The sequence below is a fragment of the Mirounga angustirostris genome, unplaced genomic scaffold (genome assembly GCF_029215605.1).
Source record: "Mirounga angustirostris isolate CCGP_5_RB_7025 unplaced genomic scaffold, mMirAng1.0.hap1 SCAF_14, whole genome shotgun sequence".
Lineage (NCBI taxonomy): Eukaryota > Metazoa > Chordata > Mammalia > Carnivora > Phocidae > Mirounga > Mirounga angustirostris.
Genome location: NW_026991722.1, coordinates 88,702,915 through 88,724,325, shown reverse-complemented (window position 1 = coordinate 88,724,325; position 21,411 = coordinate 88,702,915). Strand labels below are relative to the sequence as shown.

Sequence of the window (21,411 nt, the reverse complement as noted above, 5' to 3'; positions counted from 1 at the left end):
CTGGCCTGTGCATGGCCTGGAAAAGTGCCCGGTGCATAGTAGGGCCTCCGTGGCCTCAATACACCTTCTGTTCATGAAGGCATGAGTCGCCGGCTGAAAAACGAATGCAAAGCAAACAAAATAAAAGGCAAAATAATGTGGACAACAGACACAATGGTCTTAAAAATGAGCATAAATCTTCTAACATCACACGAGGGGTTCCCTGAGTTATTTATGCACTTGTGGTTGGAAATTCTTTTCATCCAATTTGCTTTCATGCATTTCACTGAGAGCCAGAGAGAACTAGAAAAGCTAATGAAAACATGGTCTGACCATCAGCATAGATGTAACTGGCTCAAAGTAATGGCAAGTTAAAATTTTAAAAGGAAGGAAGGAAGGAAAGAGGGAAGGAAGGAAGGAAGTTAGTTAAAGAAATAACAAAACTGTCCAAAAAAATCCCAGAATATGTTGGTTTTGGTTTCAGGATTCACAAAAACGATCCCCCAAACTCCTCCAAATTCTAAGAAATGGACAGAACTACTTTAACGGGCAAACCAGGTTGTAAAATGGCCCTTTAGCATAGCAAATCCCAGTAGGGAAAAGGCCGAGGGTTGGGGGGAGGTCTCCTGTTGTTCAAAAATATCACATCCTTCCCACTGGTGTTGGGCTAGGGCCCTTGGAGCAGACCCCAGTAGGCTGAAAGCCCCCCTCACCCCAGCCTGGTAGTCTGTCCCAAAGGGCTGCCCCTCAGCCCCAACCTCGCCCTCTCAGGGGCTCCAGGCTGGGTCTAGGATCACAAACCCCAGCCCTATTCTGGAAGCCTGACAGTGGGCTACTTTCCACCACCTGGGAGGTCTCCACCAGTAACACACACACACACACACACACACACAGCCTCCTATCCTCTTCCTGGCCGCGGTCAGTCCTATGTCACCTCCTCCAGGAAGTCTTCCCAGACAGACCAAGGTACCCACCAAAGCTCCCCCCTGAAGCTCTCATCACTCCATACTCCCTGTCTTGATCTGCACAAGGACGGCATCATGGACAGTTTTGAGCCCTGTGCCCCCACAAGCAGCTCCCCTTTCCTCTGCCCAGGACCAGGGTTAAGCTAAGAAGCCCCTTCTCATTGGGTCCTCATGAGAACATGAGGCCCAGAGAGGAGAGGCTACCTGTCGGCACAGCCAGGTGGGGCGGTGGGGATTCAAACCCCACGCTAAGCTGGGAACGCAGATGCGAGCAGTTGAGAGTGTCCCTGGGCTTCATCTCTGCCTTTCCCTCTCTGGACAGGCGCTGGGAGAGGGGCTTTCTCATGCACAAGCCACCCACAGGTCTGCCGCGTCCAGTGACCACAGCCACAGGGATGCTGCCTCCCCAGCCCCCAGCCAGGTGTCCTCCTGGGAAGTTACATTGCAAATGTAAATATTTGCTGCTGTTGGCCTGAACCAAGGATGGGGTCAGGGGTGGGGCTGGGAGCTCCGAGAACCTCCGGCAGGCTTCTGGGAAGCCTGTCTGTGTCTGGCCTGGCCCGCTCTTCAGGGTAAAATGAGGTTCCCATTCGTAGGTCAGGTACTGGAGAGACAGGAGCAGTGCTGGTAGGATGGGGGCCATGGTAGCCAGGTGGCAGCTCTAAGAAGGTCGCAGGCAGAGGGGACAGCTGCTGCCCGGGCTGTGGGGTGGGAGAGAGGGCCAGTGTGGGCCGGGGCTAAGATGGAGGGAGGGCAGGGCTGGAGCACATCACTGGGGCAGCCAGGAGGGTGGAGAGGGAGGCACCGGCTGGGGGTGGAGGATGGGCTGGCAGGAGTCAGGAGATGGGGGTCGCCAGGTCTTCTAGATGGGAGTGGAGTAGAGGGGTGGCAGACCTGGGCAGATTCCTGCAGCACTGAGCCCACAGGATCCTGAATTCTCAGAGCAAAGCATAAACCTGGCCCCGTAACTGGCATTTAGTTAGGGATGGAGAGGTGGTGAGGCCGCCCCAACCTCCCATCTGTTCTTCAGCTTTTCTGCTGTGTGACCTCGGGCAAACTTCTTCCCTCTCTGGTTCCCCATCACAGAAGACAAGGGCTGTGGGGGTCCCCAGATGGGGAAGGGACATGTGCGCTAAGGACAGTGGGGACACTGAGGGGCACACAGAGATCGCCTGACTCCAGGGGATCCCATGGGAGAGGAGGGGTAGGGAGCTCCTCTATCTTTCTGTCTGCGTGGGGTTGGGGCTGAGAAGCGCTTCCGCCAGTCTCATGATGCCCCAACTGTCTGAATGTCCTCCTCTGGGAGTCCCCGGCTGGTGCTGGTGCAGAGGAAAACTCCTGGCCCCGGGTCATACGGATGGACTCTGAATCTGGATGTGACCCCGAGCAAGGCATTTCCGTCTCCCAGCCTCGATCTCTACATCTGGACCTCCTGCACCGTGACACGACAGCATGACGCCCGTGAGTATGAGTCATGGTGCTGGGCACGGCAGACAGGGGATGCTTTCCTTCCCCTCGTCACTGTAACTGCGGGAGGGTCTGGGGGGGGGCGCGGTGGTGGATGCTACAGACCCCAGGTCAGAGCCCTGGCTCTACTCTGAGAATCCCAGCTGCAAAGCTTACTTGCGGTGTGACCTTGGATGAGACCTACGCCCTCTCAGCCTCACTTACGTCATCTGGACAACGGGGCTGATGGGTGAAAGATCTGTCTGCTGGGACTCCCCCCAAGGCAGGATCACAGGGAGGCCACAGAAGCCCTGTCCTCAGCAGGGCCCACCAGGGGGTCAGGACCAGCGGACGGAGTACCTTCTGGCCTTGGCCCTTCCTCAAATGTTTTCCAGTGGGAGTGGGCAGCCGGGTGAGACCTCAGTCTGTCTCCCTCCCTGCCGTCTAGTCCCCCCTTCCCAAGGGCTGGAGGCACTAACAGAGGCTTGGTCAGGCAGGTCCCAATCCTGGCTCTTCCCATGCTGAGTGACTCCAGTCAGCCCATTCACTTTCCTGAGCCTTGGTTTCCCCATTTGTAAAATGGGGCCCATTCCAGTCTTTTCCTCCCAGGTTGTCATGAACATCAGAGAACAGCCTCGCTCATCATCACAGAGTGAACATTCCCATTCTGCAGATGGGAAAGCCAGGGCTAAGAGCTGTGAATGAGTGAAGAATCTGGAGACTAGGGCCCTGGGAATGGGGGTGGGGAAGCATGGGGAGGCCTGTTTGCTGAGCAGCTGACTGAGAATTGTGGTCTCAGAGGTCACAGGCAGGATAATCCCAGAGAGCCATCACAGAATCCCCAGCACAGGGGCCTTTGGCTCATAATAAAGTACAAGGTGGGTACTTTCCCATCCAGGTGACTTCCAGATAGAGACAAGATTCAGAGAGGTGGAGTGACTTGCCCCAGGTCATACAGCAAAGCGCGGCTGATCTAGATCTGGATTCTGGAATGATGGGTGCTCCCTCTCCTCCTTCAGGCCACCCAGGCTGCTACGGTGACACAGCTCTGTGGCCCCAGGTCCATGTCCCAGTGCTGGGCAGACTATGAGGTCAGTCACCAGCAGGGGAAACAGCTGGGGGAGCTCAGGTTCAACCCAGCTGTCAGAGGAAGGGCAGGGCCTGGGATGGGCCTGCAATGTCCTCACAGTTCCCCACCCCCATTCCCAGGGCTCCTAGCAGAGCAGTTTTCCAGAATATCCAGGTCTGGGCATCCCTTTACTGAGCTCTGACTATATGGGTTTGGGAGAGGCCCCTCCTAGGCCCCTCCTGTCCCATCGATCATCACATTATGCCCACCCTGGGCAGTCACTCCACCTGCAGGGTCTTTACTGTTGCCTTTCATCCTTGAAACATCCCTGGGAGGCAGACTCTAGTATCCTGCCCGTTTCACAGTGAGAACACTGAGGCTTAGTGTGGGGGAGCCCCAGGCCCTGCAAGAGCACACAGCCGCTTGGTGCTCGTTAGAGAGGGTGCCCCTCCCTCTGAGCGGGCATGAGACGAGGGCCACCTGCACTGCAGCCTCCCCACCCCCCAGCCCAGTGCCCTTGCATGATGACTTGCACAAGACATGGGGAGTCCCCGGCCCAAGGCCGCACAGCTGGGGTGTAGCAGATCTGGCCTGGCCCCACAAGGCCCTGGATACTCCTGTCCCCAGGCTGGGATCGGAGGCCCTGCCGAGGTTGATGGCTGACGTGAGGGGCGGCCCAGCCCAGCCCCTGCCAGAGCCCTCAGCCTTGATCCTGGCTTCTGGATGCGCCGCCACCAGCTGCGGGACCCAAGGGCACAGGCTCTGCCCCCACCTGCCCCCACCCTCACCGGCTCCAAGATGGCCCCGTAGACCTGGGAAGGTCTGCCCTTGAGAGGGAAGCCAGGGACACAGTGGCCTTTGTCTGGGCAGGCCCTGCCTGGGCTCAGGCCTGCTTGGCCCAGGTGGCCCCCCCCACTCCGGGGATTCACCCTCCCCCCTCCTCCCCCAGCTCCTCTGTGGCCTCTTTGGCAGGAGCCCCTCCTGGCTGGCTCACCTCCTACCCCCTGGACCCTTCTGCCTGGCCCGCTTTCTCCCAGCAGGGAGGGGAGGGTCCCATTCCTGGTTCCCCGTCACTTCTGCCCTCCCACACTGGCCTGGTGGCCACCTCTCTCTACAGGACCCCTGCTGGGCATGGGCAGTCCCCCGCTCCCTCTGGCCATCCCACCAGAACTGGGGACTCTGCAGCCCCACAGGGGAACCTGCCAGGCCCCCTCCCCACCCCACTTTGTGGTGAGCTCTGCCCCGCACCCTGTGGGACTCTGGGCATGGAACTCCCTCCACCTCTCTGGGCCTCTGTTGCCCAGTCTGTGAACCAGGACTCTCATGGGGTCCCAGGGAGATGAAGCATGTAAGTCTTTCAAGAAGCACCTATGAATGGTGAACTCTCTTAACATTACGTTCTCCTGATCCAGAGGCCATGTCTCACATGTTCCTGTTTCTGGAATCAGAATAGGTCTTGCAACTGATGCTGCTCTGGGGGCCCCGAATGCCCCTTTCCACTGAGGTGCCTACAGGACAGGTTCTTGGGGCTGGTTCTAGCCTGGTCTGGAGGGCCATTCTGGGAACACGGCCCTTGGTGGGGTTCAGGTAGGCAGTGAGGGCAGGAGGCACCCAGACTGCTTAGCAGAGAGGCAGGTGCCCTTGAGGAGAGGGCTCTCCAGGTGAGCATGTGGCCAGGGTGTGGGGAGGCCCGGGCTGTGTCCTCCGCTCCACAGAGGTGTTGGGCGCTTGGCCCTGAGCCACACATGTGGCCTGCAGAGGAGGGGGCTGGGCTGAGAGTGTCCCCCGTACGTGGGACACGCACTACATGTGGTGCACCCGTCCCTCAGACCCTGACTGCCACTTAGCAATTGTACACCCGCCACCTTCCTGAGCCCGGGTTTCTTCACCCGCAAGACGGATACAAGCATCCCATCCGTGCCAACCTTGACCAAAGTGGTGCTTTGCTTCTGTGAGCTGTGAGCACATCCAACGGACACGTCCAGATGGGTTTTCCCCAAGCTTGGAGGAAAGACTGGGATGGTGTGACTCAAGATGTGAGCTCCACGGCATGTATGGAATTTCTCCAGAGGTCGTGAGAGCCCCCCAAGAGGCAGGCGGTCAACACCTGGGGGGCCAGCAGGCCCCAGCAGTGTCCGAGCCATGCCTCACTGGTGGGCCCTGGTATGCACGCTGCTGAGCGTGCGGCGCCCACCGACTTAGCAAGGGTTGACTGCTCCTGCCGCGCGCCCGAGGGAAGGCACCCGGCCTGCACCTCAGGGTGGTCCTACCTTCCTCACAGTTCACCCCTGAGTGCCCGGGGCAACACCTCCACTCACGCGCGGTCACCGTCTTGTACATCACCTTGTACGAGGGTCTCACCACGGTTCTGTAGCTGAAAGAAGGGCCCAGGGGACCGAACTCAGACAGAATCTTCTGCCGCCTTTTCCACTCACCTGGATGTCCATGGGGACAACGTCCGGGGTCCTCTGCCGCCTCTGGGCCCCTCTGGAGTCTCTCTCCTCCGGCATTCTGGGATTCAGCCCCTCCAATCCCTCCTAACCCCCCAGGTTGGGGGGGGAATCCAGATACTAACTGGACAGGGAGTCCCTGCAAGCTGGCCTGTCCCCAGAAGTGAAGCCTCACTAAGTGAATGCATGTGGGTAAATGGTGGAATCCTTCCCCCAGGAAGCCCTCCAGGTGCCCCAGGAGCAGAAGGGGAGGTGTTGAGATTAGGCATAGGACCACAGGCTTCTGTTCCACCAGGGTCTTGCTCACCTGCTCCCCGGGCAGCTCATGGGCCAGGGGCAATTCTGCAGCACTCGCTGAAGGTAGGTGCCATTTTGCACGTGGCATGAGATGGTCCGGGTCACCACATAGGAGCACCAGTTCCTGAAACAGACCCACAGTGAGGAAGCTCAGATGCCATGCACAGCCCCTGCCCAGGACCCCAGGGGGACAAGTGAAGAGGTCCAGTTTCTCTCCAAGAGCCCCGAGTCTCTACGTGGAGAGACCCCTGAGCTCTCAGAGTCCTTTGGGCCCCAGTGGGAGTCTCGGTGGCACTGTGGCTGAGGGGTGAATCCAGAGCTCTAGAGGGGGCAGCTGTGCTGGGGGCACTCGGAAGGTCTCGGGGAATGAGCTGCGGGGAACAGAATGATGGTTCCCTGCTCAGGATCCTGCAGTACTTTGCACCCCTGTCAGGCTGAATGAAGCTGGCGATTCATGTCTGCCCTCTCCCTCCCCTGGCATGACAGAAGAGAGGCCCTGTCTCTCTTCTCCTTGGGTCCCCCCTCTGTGGGACAGCCAGATGTTCCAAGCATGGAGGACTGACTTCTCCAAATGCCAATTAATAATCATAGTGCATCGCATATATTGAGCACCTACTGTATGATCCATAGTGCACTGCATATATTGAGCACCTACTGTATGCTAAGGGTATTTACATTCACCTTCTTGGTGAGCCAGGCAGGTACCTCCCCACATTTTACAGAGAGGTAAAATGAGGCCTAGGGAGGGGAAGACAACTGCTCCTGTCCCAGAGCTGACACATGGTAGAGCTGGATTTGCACCCAGGAATGTGGATGGCCCAGCTTGGGGGCCGACTCCATCCCAGAGACCTCAGCTCCTGTCTCTTGTCCTGGTTCTGTGAAGGTCCCAACCTGGGAACCTGCTGACCCCAGGCTCGAGGCCACAAAGGAAAAGTCTGGTGGGGTGGTGGGCTCAGGCCGCAAAGGGTCACCTAAAACAGTCCCTCCTTTCCCAGCCCCGGCAAAAAATGCAGGGCCGGTGACCCTGTGCAGGCTGAGGGCTGCTGAGCGCCTGGAATGTCTGGGCCATCACAGAGGCATCTGCCACCACCGAAATCCAGTCTCCCGGTTGCTGGCCCACCCAGAGGACCATGTCCTTGGCAGGGACCTGCCAATTAACTCATTGTGGGACGCTGGGGAAGTCCCCTCCCCATCCGGTCACCCTGGAATCAGTCCAGGAGGCAGGAACAGCCCCGCCAAAGGCAAAGCGTGGGAAGGGATGGCTCTGTTTAGACCAATGACCTGGTAGAAGCTCCACGCAGCCGGTGGCCAGCCAGCCCATGGGAGAGGTGACAGGGGCTTGTTGCAGCGCTGTTGGGAACGATGCAAGACCAGGAACAGCCTAAACAGCGGCAGGCCGACTAGACACGGAAAACCAGATGCTGAGCTAGAGCCCAAGTTCTCCCCGCGCAGACCACCGTGTCTGGTTAAGTGAAAAACTCAAGTGCAGACCAACAGGTGGAGAAAGATTGCGTTTCTACCCAAATAAGAAAGCCCAAAGACTACTTATACATACACGCACGTACATAGCTGTATGTGCATAAAGGTAGGAAAAATCACAGGCTCGCGGCAAATTGCCACCTCTGGGGGCAGAGACTCCGCTCTGTCTCCTGGACTAACTGTAGGCTGGACCCTCTGTCTACTTTCCACCAGGGCCGCAGGACCTCTTTCTAAAGCACAGACTTAATGCTGCCACTGCCTGCTGTGAGTCTGCAGTCCGCCATGGCTCCCCATTGCCCTGTGAGCCCAGACCACCCGGTCCTGCATGCTGTTCTCCTGCACCCTCCTGCTGTCCCTCTTCCAGCTTTCTGCGCTCCCTCCAAGTGCTGGCTCTCCCCCACCTCAGATGTTTGCATTCAGAGTCCCTCTGCCCGGAAAGCCCTTCCCTCGGCTCCAGCAAACTCCTGTTTGTCCGTTAGGTCTCAGTCTTAAGGTCCCAGGAGGGGTGGGGCACCTCCAGGGGTCCCCTTCAGCAGCCCTGAGCTTTTTTCCCTTCCCTGCAGATGCCGAGGGAGGGCACTGGCAGGGACCAAGCCACGACGGGGCTCAGCCTGAGGGTGCTCAGGGAACGTTTGCTGAATGACTGAATGACCAAGAACAGACAGTGGGCCTGGGCAGAGGAGCCAGGACCCAGGTTCCCAGAGATGTGTACAGTACTTGGAAGCCTGCCTACAATCCTGCTGCCCCTGGGGGCCCTGTCTCCCGGGACGTGGTCAGTGAGAAGGTACCCGAGAACCCTCGAGGCTGAGCCTGTGGGATGGGGCTAGGGCAGGGGCTGGGAGGAGGCACTTCCCTTCCGGGCTCGCCACTCGTGCCCACTCAGCACCTCCCGGGCCCCCAGAGGCTGCCGGAGAAGAGAAAACAGGCCAGCCCAGCTCAGCCTGGCACGGGCCGCCCCATAAGGCCCCCCACCCACTTGCCCTCCACCCCCTGCCACGGGGGCCCAGGGGACTTTGTCTCTGCGGGGCCCAAGGCTGCGATCCGGAACAGTGATAGGGGCTAATTGCCGGAGGCAGCCAAGCGGGCCAGGGGCCAAGGGCCGTTATGAAAAGAAGAGGAAAGAAAGGAGACGTACGAGGTGGGGGCGGGGTGATTAGAGCCAGAACCCCACTCTGAAGGCCAAGTTCCAGTCCTGGCCCTGCTGCTTCCTAACTCGGCGACCTTGGACAAGGCCCTGACCCTGTCGGCGCCTCACTCGGTCCATCTGCTGATGAGGACAGCAGAATCTCCTCTGACAGAGGAGATTTCACACACACCGCATAGCCCGGTGCTAACAGCTGTCGTTCTTGGACTGGGACGCGGACCCCACGCCCCACAGCTGGGGTCCATCGGCTTCCCGAGATACCCCAGCATGGCACGTTCCATGCAAGGTCCTTCCCTTGACTTTGGGATAGGGATTGCCAGGCTCTGCATTTTACAGGGGCGGACCCTGGGGTTCCAAGAGAAGTCACATGGCCGGGTCACCCATGTGGGCGCAGAGCTGGGGTTTGAGCTCCCGGGAGAGGAGCTGGGGAAGAGAATTCTCCCTTCTTGATTCTAGGACTTGCCCCAAGGAAGCCCATCCTGCAGGAGGAAGTGGCCTGGGCCAGGACACTGGTGACGGCTTCTACTCAAGAATCATAGCGCTGAGATGGGGTCATTAAAGGAAACAGGGATTCAGGAGGGAAGGGACCTCAGGGCAGGCAGGAAGCAGCCCCAGCGGGGATTGGGGGACCGACAGGGGGCAGGGGTGAGCCAAGGCAGCTCTGCACAGCCCCTGGGCACCCTGGTTCTGGGGGTCTCAAAGTCTTGCCACATTCCTAGGGCTGGGGCAGCCCCTTGGATGCCTTCCAGGGCCTCCCCCTCCCCAGGCACAAAGCCTCTTTTCTGCCTCTGATCCCTTGGCTGCCAAGGGGTGCCTGGGGTGCTGGGCTGGGGGTGGAGGGAGGGCTGGGGTGTGACGTCTCCATCAATGCTGGGACGTGGCCACCAGGGGAGGTCCTGGCAGCTGAGGACCACAGATTCCTCCAGCTAGGGGTCCCTTCCTCCACCTAATGTCAGTGATAGCAGGAACCACTGTTCGTCCTTCCTGTGGGGGTCCGTCCCCCCTCAGAACAGGCCAGTGGTTAGGGGGCAAGGGGAAGAAAGAGGGGACCTGCCTGAGGTCACACACTGAGTAAGCGCCAGAGCCAGGGCCAGAGCCCTGGACTCCTAACCACGAGCTGCAAACCGCTCCCAGACCCACAAGCTGACACCTTCTCTTTGGGTGCCAAGGACACTGGATTGGGAAACTGGCTGGCCTGGATTGAGGTGCCAGCCTCTCCCTCTCTGGGCCCCAGTCTGATCTGTAAAATGGGAAAAATGGCGTTGCCCACAGGGCTTTGGTGATGCTAGACCACTGTGAGACTTCCAGGACTACCAGCTACCTGCCCTGGGCGACCATCCTGCTCCGATCCAGGAAGCCCTGGGGGTGGGGGGCGGGCGGTGAGAAGCCCAGGCTGCGAGGCCCTGCCCTGGACTGGTTGGAGGGCTGTCTGGACCTTAAGCCCTCTCCACCATCATCCTGAGCCTGACCCTGGGAATTCAAGTTTAGGGTCTTGGTCATCTTGGCACCTAGGATCCTCGGGGTTCACATTCATACCCTGGGCCGGTCATATTCTCCCTCTGAGCCTCAGCTTTCTCCTCTATGAACGGGGGACCACCAAAATGCACGCCTCCCATGGCAGTTGGGAAGATTCTGGAGGTGGTGGGTGCAGGTAAAATGCCCAGCCCAGGTCAGCTGCGGTCAGCATACGGTAGGTGGTGGCGGCTGTGATATCCGCCACCTGCCTGTCCCTGCCTCAGATGCCTTGGCCACCTCTTCCCTCCAGCCCTAGCCATGTCACCTGCTCTTGCTAGCCCAGCAGGGGCATGCTGGCCCCTGACTATGGGGAAAGGGAATTTCTGAAAAGAATTAAAGAATTGAGGCCCTAGGGGGCGGGGGCCGGGAAAGGCCTTTGAATGGGATGAAAAGGCCTGAAGAGGCCTGGCTACTCAGCATTGTCTGCCTCAGACAAATGGCTGGCCTTCGAGAGGGGACCCCAGCAGGGGTGGGGGCTGCAGCCAGGACAGGGGACAGGTTCAAACACTGTTATCACGGCCAGAGAGACACAGATTCGAATCCCAGCACTTCTGTTAATGGCCCATGGGCCCAGAAGATTCTCTAGGGTCTCAGTTTGCTCATCTGCTAAATGGGGACAGTGCTTCCTACCTTACTCAGTCCTTGAAGGATTAATGACCACACTGCAAATAAGGGGCTCCTCCCTGAGGAGATGCTCCACAAACACCAACAGAGAATGTCCCCAGCTCCAGAAACAGCGGCAGGAACACAGAATGCCAGGTCCCTGGGGTGGCCACTGACCCACGGATCTGTGAAATTCCACCCCAGTCTTCTTCCTCCGAGGGAAATAAATAGCCGGGGTACTAAAAAAAGCCGAGGGCAGGGAAAAGGGAGCAGGGGTCCCCAAGGGTCAGCCAGGGGATGTGCTGGGCTTTTCCTCCGTGCAGGCAAGGGGGCCCTTGAGCTAGGGCGATGGAAGTCCCAGGAGGCGGGCTTCTCCCCCGTTGTTCCCTTCCCCCTCCTCTGGGGCTCTGGAGGTGAAGTGGTGGGGAGTGGAGGGGGCTGGAGGGGAATGCCGGCTCCGGACACACGGAGTCGGGGATCCCCGCACCGCCGGGAGCCTCCTCCAGATAGCGGGGCTGGCCCAGGTCCCTACTCGCATCTGGCTGGCACCGAAGTGGGGGCCAGGTCCCCTTCCCAATCCTTGGCTTGCACGGAGGTTGGGGGGACGTGGGGGGGGGGAGTGCCTGGAGTCCCGGCCCCGGGGCTGGCAGGGCACAGAGGTGGCGGGAGGCAACCCCTACCTGCGTCCGGAGAACGGGGCTCCCCCGACGCTCCACGCGGCGCCGCCTCCCGGGAGCAGAAGCCCGAGGCAGAGCAGCGCCCAGGCCCGCGGGCCGCCCATGCTGCGCCCGGCGCCCTCCGCGCGCGGCCCCTCGCCGTCGCCGCCCCCAGCCGGCCGTCCCCGCCCGCCCGCGCCGCCAGCCTCCCCCGACGCGCGGAGCCCGGTTCCCAGCGCGGCGGCGGGAGGGCGGGCGGGAGGCGGGCGCGGGGCGGGGGCGCGCGTTCCCGGCCTCGCCCGGCCCCGCGGCGCGGCCCCCCGCCCCCTGCGCCGCCGCTGCCAACCCGGAAGGAGCCCCGGGGGGTCGGGCGCCCCCTCCGGGAGGCCCGCCAGGTGCCCACCTGAGCTCGGCGCCCTTCGCCGCGTGACCCTTTGAGGGCCAGGGGCCCGGTTCGGAGGTGCCCTCTCACGTGCTGCAGGCGGGGGAGCTGAGCCCGGACCCAGAGCCGCCACGCCTGAACTAATGATGCCAGGGCCCTCATCCCCTCGCAACATTTTTGAGAGCGCCAGTTCCCAAGGCGCGCGGGATGCATCCATGCATGCAACGAAGGGCTTCCCGAGCAGTGAGCGCCACTGTGTGCGGGGCACCTCGCCTCCACTTCACATCCTGTCTCTGTTTAGCCTTCAAACCACTCTTGGCGCCGGTGGGCACAATCATTCCCATTATACAGAGAAGTAAACTGAGGCGCAGGCACTCGCGGCCGTCCCTGCCAGGAGAAGACCTGGGCTGGTCATTAGGTCAGTGTCCACCCTTACTGCCATTTTACCAATGGAGAAACTGAGGCACGGAGAGGCTCGGTCTGTCAGTGGTTGGAAGAGACGGGATTTGAACTCCTATCTTCTGACTTCAGAGAGGTCAGCTCTTTTTTATGGGGCAGGGGCAAGGGCAGAGGAAGAGGGAGACAGAATCTTAAGCAAACTCCATGCCCAGCACAGAGCCCGTGGCTGGGCTTGACCTCACAAGCTGAGATCATGACTTGAGCCACCGCCACCCACGTGCCCCGAAGAGGGGTCAGCTCTTAAGCACAATTAGGGAAGAGGGCAGATAGAATGTTTGTCTGGGCCTCAGTTTCCCCGTCTATAACAAGGTAAGGACTGGCTTAGAGTGGAGTTTCTTTATGTGGGGTACTTGGATGAGCTTCTGGGGAGAGAGGTGTGAATCCCTCAAAGGTGTATACAGGTGTGCGTGTGCACGATGTGTGCGTGTGATGGTACTTGTGAAACGTGTGTGATATGTGTGTGTGCAGGTATGATGGGTGTTTGTGGTAGGTGTGTGTGTTTATGGGGAGGAACCACACTATCATTAGAGGGGACCCCTCCAAAATCTCAGGACAGTCTCTAACCTCCTCTTCTGCCTGGATTGACACGCAGCAGGCAGTCCTGGGCTCGGGAGCCCCCTGCCCAGCTTGGCAGTGCACCAGGGGCCTGCCCTTCAGGATCCTGCTGTGGCTTGTCCAGACCCAGACCCAGGATCTCTGCTAGAAACACTCCAGCAGGATCTGCCAGCCCCTACCTCGGATTCCCAGGGACCGCCTCCCTGGGACTCACCAGGGCTGGGCAGGACGGGAGAGAGCATGCCAATATAGAGGGAGCTGCCCCCCCTCCAGCCAAGGGGGCAGGTAGCGAGAGCCAGGTTCAAACCCTAGCTCTGCTGCCTTTGTCCAAGCTAGCTTGGGCCAGTCCTGCCCCTCTCCAGCCTCAGTTTCTCTTTGTAAGGACAGCGGTGTGTTCCTTATGTGGGTGTGGCCATGAGATGTCATGGCCACGCCCTGGCATCCACTGTCCCCTGCATCATCTGGCCCCCCAAGCGTGCCCCTCTTCCTCTGAAGACATCATCACAGCATCAACTCTGCCCCCTTGGGGAGCTGCCTCCTTCTCTTCCATGTGCAGTTTGGGGGCACCTACTTTATGCCCTCTGTCTGACCTCCCAAAATGCAGCTTGGTGCCTCTCTGGTTAGCCCTTGTTTTTGCCACAACGAGATCAGTGACTTCATCCCCCGGATGACTGGTCACTCCCAAGGGGCCATCTCCTGAGCCCCATCAAGCCCTGGGTAAGTAGGCGGGATAAAAAAACCCCATCTCCTCAAAGGGCACCTTGGAGGGCATGCAGCTCTGTAGGAAGGAGAAGGGCTGGCCACTAGCTTCTGTCTGGCTTGGAGGGACTGCCAGATGTCCGGGACCCCCCGCTGGGTCCCGGGTGCCACGGGAAGCGGAGCCTGCCAGCTCTATTTCCTCCTGTGATTACCGGCATACACATTCCTTTACCAATGCCACCGAGCTCATGGGAGCTGCAGGCCACTGCAGGATTTCTCCAGCAAGAGAACCCTCTCTAAAAAGGGACGTCTCAACAAGGGATCCTCCCAGGAAAAGGTGTTATCCACATTTGGATGTCAGAGGGGGACCTGTCCTGGCTGAGTCTGGGATCCCCTGGGGTCTCCTATAACCTCTTGGTGGTGCTGCCTGGGGGTTCCCGCCTGGTGTCAGCCCCCCAAAAGCCTGGGTGTCAATTGAAGAGCAACCTGGTGTCAGCCCCCCAAAAGCCTGGGTGTCAATTCCAGAGCTGTGTGACCTAGGACAAGTCACCTCCCCTCTCTGACTCTCATTTCCCTGCCTAAAAGAACAAGCCGTTGGACCTTTTTAAGATCCCTCTGGCTCAGGAGTTAGCTTCTGGGAAAGTGTGAAAGCTTTGGGTCTCCATGTGGTGGTCCTGGGGCATGGCCTTTTGAAAGCCCCCTCTTTTTTTTTTTTTTTAAAGATTTTATTTATTTTTTGACAGAGAGAGAGAGACAGCGAGAGAGGGAACACAAGCAGGGGGAGTGGGAGAGGGAGAAGCAGGCATCCCGCTGAGCAAGGAGCCCGATGCGGGGCTCGATCCCAGGATCCTGGGATCATGACCTGAGCCGAAGGCAGACGCTTAACGACTGAGCCACCCAGGCGCCCCGAAAGCCCCCTCTTTAAGCACAGTTTCCTGGGAAATGTCATCCTGTTTTCTGGTCCTCTTTCCTCCCTGCACAGGAAGGGCAGGAAATGCTGCGGGGACCTGGGGCTTGGTCATTTGAGGTTGCAGCGTTTGCTGAGGCAGAGAGGAGAGGGGCCTGTTGGCTCGAGGTCTTGGGCCTGTCCCTGTGGGCCTCCTCCCTCAGGGCCCGGTGCTATCTGCTGCCAAGACCAGACCAGTAAGACAGCAGCTTCCGTTCCCCAGCACTGACCGCGTGCCAGGTGCTGTGCTAAGCATTTTGCTTGCATTGTCTCCCGCCCTCCTCTCTGTCCCCAGGGAGGCTGCCTTCGTATCCCTAGGTGTGCGGCTCGCCTGAGGCCGGCGGGGGAGCAAGAGGTGCCGGCCTACACCGCCAGGCCACACGGGCACCCTCTGGCCGAGCCCCACAGGGGGGCTTCTTTAGGGAAGAAGAGAACTTGGCTCAGATTTAGACGCCCGTCTGGAAGCTGATGAGGTGAGAGAAAACACATAGGCACACACACGTGTGTGGACCACACAGGGACATGGACTCTCTCTCTCTCTCTCTCTCTCTCTCTCACACACACACACACACACACACACACACACCCCTCCTGGAGCAGGCCTTGGGGTCCAGGAAACACAGCCCTTCTGTTGTGGATTCACCCACATGTCCACTCGCCTAGTCCAAACAGGAAATGCTGTTCTCCTAGCAAACAAACGTGGGCTGCAGGCTCCTTCCCCATGCACCCCCAATGGACACTATGCTGAGGGGCCCTTTCCTCTGCCTGTGTCCCACAGGACAGCCTCCCTGGCTCAGGGATGCCTCTGTGATCATCAGCCCTGTTTGCATACCGGCTGGGCTGAGCCCGGGAGCCCCACCTGATCTGTACACACATCGTCCCGATTCTGGAGGTGAGGAAGCAGCTCAAGGGGGTGGGGGGCCAAGGGGTGCCCACACAACCATGGCAGCAGCCCCGAGGGGCCCAGGCCTCCTGGCCCAGGCAGTGCCTGGGTGTCATGAAAGGGAAGGGGCCGGGTAAATGTCAGTGGCCTTCAAAGCTCTGCCCAGACAAAGGGTAGGGCCGGAGGGCTAGGCCTTCCCCAAGCCTTTCCAGGTTGGGGAACAATGCCTGCTTTCTGTGCCTTTGATCTGGAGGCCTGGCCCTGTTGCCCCTCCAACCCAGAGCAGGGGACACCCTGCTGGGCCAGGGCGGGGGGCGCTGGGGGCCCCTCCAAGAGCCTGCAGCTGCCTGGACAAGTTATTTATGCTCCATGGAGCTGCCCTTCTCGCCCAGCTCATTCCTTCTTCACAGAGCTGGGTCTGCAGCTAGAAGGGAACGGTAGGAAGGAAGCTGTCAGAAAATCATGAATTAGCCCTGCAAGAGGGCCTTCTGCCGTCCTCAGCAATCCTCGAGAGGAGAGGCCTGCACCTTTGGGAGTGGGGGCAAGACAACAGAGTGGCAGGACCGGGCACCTGGATTTGGAGTCAGGAGACCTGGATGTTCTGTGTGATCTAGAGGGGGTCCCTTCTCTCTGGGCCTCAGTCCTCCCATCTGGAAAGTGGGGATGATACAAGACTTGGGGACTCTCCTGTGACTGTGTTTTGTTGACTGTGAAGGGATGGACAAATGAGAGGCCTTCTGCTTAACATTTGTCCCACTTCCCATCCCCTGGTACCTTCCCCCAAATCCCCCCTCCTTTCTCCTTTCTGTCTTCCACCTCTGTCCCATCTGCCTCCCCGTGAGGTCCCTTATTCTGTTTCTCTTTTCACACCTGTCCTCCTACAAAAATGGGTTAATGAGGTCTCCTTAGGCAGCATCCACCTAGCTGGGGTGGGGGGGCAGGTAGAAGGAGGAGCTGTGAGCTCCTTCACACTAGAGTGTCAATAACTAATATGTTGAATATTGTTAAATGTTGGAGGGCAGTTTACAGAGATTCTTCCTCATTTAAGTCCTAAATCACTGGTAGTGGAACTTCTAGGCTGGTAAGGGGGATGTCTGGTGACCAAAGGTCTAGGAACGAGGTCTGCCAAGTGAGAGGGCCTTCTGTGTGGGAAAGTGTCTATCTCCCAGTCACAGTGAAGTGAAGTCCCCCCCCCCCCCCGCCCCGGATACATGTGGAGTGGTGGCCATAAGTCTCTGTGGTTAGCTGGGTCTGGCAGGAGTGAAGGGCAGGCAAGAGGAGTTGCTCAGAGCAGAGACCCCGGGACCCTGCCGGTCCTAGGTGGTTCCTGCTGGGCCATGAGCATGTGATACCCCTGAGATGAATGGTTTCCCTCAGAGGAAGTGCTTCTGAGGGGGAAGAGGAGAATGAGAGGAAGGGGAGAGAGGAAGAGTCAAAGGAAGACAGAGAGATAGAGAGAGGTACTCAGAGAGAGAGAGGGAGGGAGCCAGCAAGCCCGAGATAGATGAAGACAGGTGGGCCAGAGAGATGTAGAAAGTAGATGGACAAAAAAAGAAAGAAAGTAGATGGACAGAGAGACAGAAAAAGAGACAAGCAGAAAGGCACAGAGAGAAGGTGCTTCAGGAAGAGGACCCCAGGTTCTGTGGGAGCTGGGCAGAGGGACGGAGGGCCAGGGCACCAGGCCAGCACCACTCCGGAGCCTCATCCACTTCTCTGCCCCCCACAGGCTCTGGCCTCCCTCAGAACCCCGCCCACTGCCCCCAAGCGTGGGGAGCCTGTCTCCCCACCCCCCAAGCCTGGCACTGGCTGACCTGGGCTGGTACCAGTTGTGTAATTGAGCCCCTGGGCCCAAGAGAAATGGATTCCCTAGACTCCTGCTTGGCCTGAAGAGTCTTAAGTGGATGGACAGCCATATGGGGGGATGTGTGTTCCTTGAGCACTTGGACTCCAGGCTCTTCCTGCCCCACCCTCTGGTCTAGCCCTGTGGCACTAAGCCTGGATCCTGTGTCCATCTGCCCACCCCTTGGCTTTGTCCCATCCAGCCTTCCCCTTTCATGGGATATGGCCTCAGTCTCCTTGGTGGCCTTACCCCCTCTCTGACCCTTCCAGTACTTCAGGATCTTCCCAAAGGCAAATGAAGCTAATTCACCATGTGGGGAAACCTTTGGCCTCCCTGTTGCCCTCAGGTTGAAAACTGAATATGGCCTGGCCTGCTCATCCTCTCTCTGCTCCCGACCCTGGGACACCAAATGTGTCTCAGTTCTCCTGACCACCCTGTGCTCTCCAGCTGGCCACACAGCTTTCCTATCCTGTCCCTTCTGCCTGCCAATGCCCACTCACCATCAGTCTCAGCTCAGCTATCACCCCCTTTGCCTCTAGGAAGATGTCCTATACCCCGCCAAGACTGGGTCATGTGTCCTGGGCTTCCCCACTCACAGCATTCTGTGCTGGAGCCATCTGTTGATTTGTCTGGTTCCCTTGATAGATCCATAAATAGGCATAGATGCTGGGCCCTTTTTGTAATTTTTCTAAGAGTTCTAGGAAAGATACATGCCCCAGACACCACCAAAGATACATTTGGGTACTTTAAAATTTCTGCATAGAGAAAGGTAATGTGATTAACTGTGGGAAAATTAGCAACGTATCAGTCAGAAAAAAAAGGTTAATTTCCTCCACATATAAAGAGCCCTTACAAATCAATATCATCAATGACCCAGTAGAGAAATGAGCAAAAGGTATGAACAAACAACTCGGAATGAAAAGGCATTCACCTTCACTCAAAAGAAAAGCAATGCAAATGAAAACTATGATAAGATAGCACCCTCCAAAACTAATGCTACACACTTAAACCATTTTTGATGAGATGGGTTGGCAAGGGTGTGGGAAATATGTCACTTTGCCTATGCCCTCTTTGGAGTAGTTTGTAATATGCAATAAAAGGCAAAATATATACTCCTTCAACCTAGCAATTCCACACCGAGAAGGTCTCTTATACCTATATTTGCAAAGAACAGAAGGACTCTAGCGCTATTTGTAGTAGTAAAAGACTGGGAGCAACCTAAACGCCCATTGCAGGAGACTGGTAAATTAAGGCACATCCATCAGGGGAATGCTAAGTTGCCACTAAACAGAATGAGGGCAGAAACGACCTGTGGTACACTCTTACAGTGGAATATTAGTCAGCCATTGAAGAAACAGAGTACTGACACATGCTATAGCAAGGATAATGGATAAACCTTGAAAACATTATGCTGAGTTAAAGAAGCCAGACAAAAAAGTCCACATATTGTATTCATACGTAATGTCCAGAACAGGCAAATCCATAGAGACAGACAGTAGATTAATGGTTGCCAGGGGCTGGGGACGGGGGATGGGGAGGGACTGTTCCCGGCTACCTGGATTTTTAGGGTGATGAAAATGTTCCAAAATTAGATAGCAGTGGTGGTCCCGCGACTCTGAATACACTAAAAACCACTGACTCGAACGTGTTAAAGATGAATTTTGTGGTATGTGAAATACATATATAAAGATGAGGTAGATTAGGGAACACTTTCCAAGATCAGCTGTGAAGTGAAAAACGTTAAGTACAGCTGTATATAAACGCTGCTGCTTCTTGGGGGGAAATTGTAGGAATACAAACCTGTGAATACTTGGATCTCGCACTCACTGTCTCAAGAAGGATTCACGAGAAATTGGTAACCAGCTGCCTTTGGGAAGGTGAACTGTGGGATTGAGGGTGTTTGTTTTCACTGTGAATCCTTTGACATGGTTTGAAAAAAAAATTAATAACCCAAAATACACATGACATAGTCATCATTCCAGCCCTGGTAGCAATTTCCTGCAGCTTGGGGGGGCCCCTGGGTGCCGGGGTGAGGTTTCTACGCAGATTTCCACCGCTGGGCAGGCAGAGGTCCACTAGACCAAGGCTGCATCAGGAACTGTAGCTCTGAGCTGGGAGGCGGCCCCCTCCCTGCTCTCCCCGGGAGGACCCCCAAGCTCCTGTCCTCAGCAGGCCTGGCCCAGGGCTTCTGGTTGCTCAGGACACACCCGAATGGACATTGTTCAGGGAGGTGATAGAGAGGTGGGAAGGGCCAGAGGGAAAGGCCTGTCCCAGGAATTGGGTTGGCAGACAGCCAGGGCAGCCCCCCTTGCCCCCCTGCCCCTGTGTCTGCAGGCCTGAGCCACACAAAGCTGAAATTGGCTGAGTCGTCCCCCTGATCCCAGGGAAGGAGCAAGAGGGGGGAGGGAAGACAGAAACAGAGAAGAGGAGGGTCAGAGATGGAGAGAGACTGAGCCCTCAGGTCTGCATAGAGGAGCTTGAGCCTGACACGGAGAGAGGGCAGGTCCTCATAGAGTCACACAGGCAGAGACAGAGATATGAGTCTGAAGGAGGAGAGGGTGGTGGGGAGGAACATGGAGGCGGGGAAAAGGGGGGTCAGCATTGACCTGCTTCCTACTGGGTCAACCCCAGGCCATTATCTATGGGTCTGCAGACTGCACACATTATCACAGCGGCCCATGCAGAGGTATTCTGCCCAAGCAAGTGAAGCCAGGGAGGCTGATGAACTGCATAGCTAGCCATGGCAGAGTGGGACCCAACGTCTGGCTCCAGACCCCTGGAGCACGTGGTCAGGGCTGTCCAGGTCCAGAATCGGCCCTGTGGTCCCCTGCCCTGTGGCCATCTCCCTCCTGATAGGGGCCCCCGGCCCATCTGGGCATTCCCAGGGGCACCCCTACCTGCCTTGGAGTCCTTCAGCAAGGACAGCCTGTTTTCAGGAAGGGGCCCAATATGGGGCTAACGTTGTGAGATTTGTAGCCCCGGTTGACCAGGAGGATGTTTCAGTCCTGCCTTTGTCTTCCTCCCTGTGTGACCTTGGCCACGTTGCTTCCCCTCCCTGAGCCTCAGTGTTCTTGCTTGGAAAATGGAGATAGCAGCAGCTACCTCCCAGGGTAGATTGCTGTGAGGACCATTTACTTTTTTAAAAAAGATTTTATTTATTTGACAGAGAGAGACATAGCAAGAGAGGGAACACAAGCAGGGGGAGTGGGAGAGGGAGAAGCAGGCTTCCCGCGGAGCAGGGAGCCCGATGCGGGACTCGATCCCAGGACCCTGGGATCATGACCTGAGCTGAAGGCAGATGCTTAAGGACTGAGCCACCCAGGCCCTCCTATGAGAAGCATTTGAATGAGCTTCTTGCCCAGTGGCTGGCACCTCTGCTCAGGGAAAAGTGCCCATGTTGAATCTGAAGCATGTGACACATAGTTTGCAGAATGAGGCATCTGGGCAGCCTGGGGACCCTGAGGGCTGGGACAGACAGAAGGATCAGCCTTTGGAAAAGAGAATGTCGGGGGGAAATCTAGGGTTTCCTAAAGGCTCTTTGCTACTACTCATTGTTGCTTGAAATGCTTCTATTGGCCAATCTCTTGATTTCCTAAAGCAAGGAAACTTCATGTTGAAATTCAGAGCTCTTCTCTACGAGGGCTATCGTATTTATGCAAGACTAGGCTGAAGAGTTCACGTCCTGTCATTTTGTCCGGCTTTGGGGGCTCAGAACTGGTCCTCTCTAGGTACTCAGCCTGCAATTAGGAAGCTTTGCCAGTAGGTGGCGTGTTGGGTTTGCACCCACATCCATCCACTCCTAGAAGCTGCCTTTTGAAAAGAATAGGGCTACCGCGACTTTCTTCAGATTTGTGGGGAAGAGTGCAGTCATCACTTAGCAATGTCTGTCTTGGGTGAAGGTGGGGAAGGTAGCAGCTTCTCTGCCAGGCATCCTGCCACCTCTACATTGGGCGGTTGAGTAAATAAGCATGTTTTTCTACTTAATGGTACTTTTTAGAATAGTGGGACTCTTTTATATATATATATATATTTTTTTTTTAGAGG

At 57.5% G+C, this 21,411-nt stretch overlaps 1 protein-coding gene across 11 annotated transcripts in view; it reads right to left on the bottom strand.

Moving 5' to 3' along the window:
* Positions 1-11,810, bottom strand: part of EWSR1 (EWS RNA binding protein 1) — a 79,553-nt gene extending 67,743 nt beyond the window's left edge. For 5 of the 11 annotated variants that reach the window (XM_064578606.1, XM_045887381.3, XM_045887382.3 and 2 more), the window contains exons 1-3: positions 11,628-11,784; positions 6,217-6,330; positions 5,730-5,833 (exon numbers count right to left, since the gene is read on the bottom strand). In XM_064578606.1, coding sequence (XP_064434676.1) covers positions 5,730-5,833; positions 6,217-6,330; positions 11,628-11,728 — 319 coding nt within the window. In that variant the 5' untranslated portion in view covers positions 11,729-11,784. Of the gene's footprint in view, positions 1-5,729; positions 5,834-6,216; positions 6,331-11,627 lie in introns of all 11 variants that reach the window. The other 6 variants (XR_010407445.1, XM_064578609.1, XM_064578608.1 and 3 more) reach the window with 4 other exon arrangements.
* Positions 11,811-21,411: the final 9,601 nt, after the last annotated feature.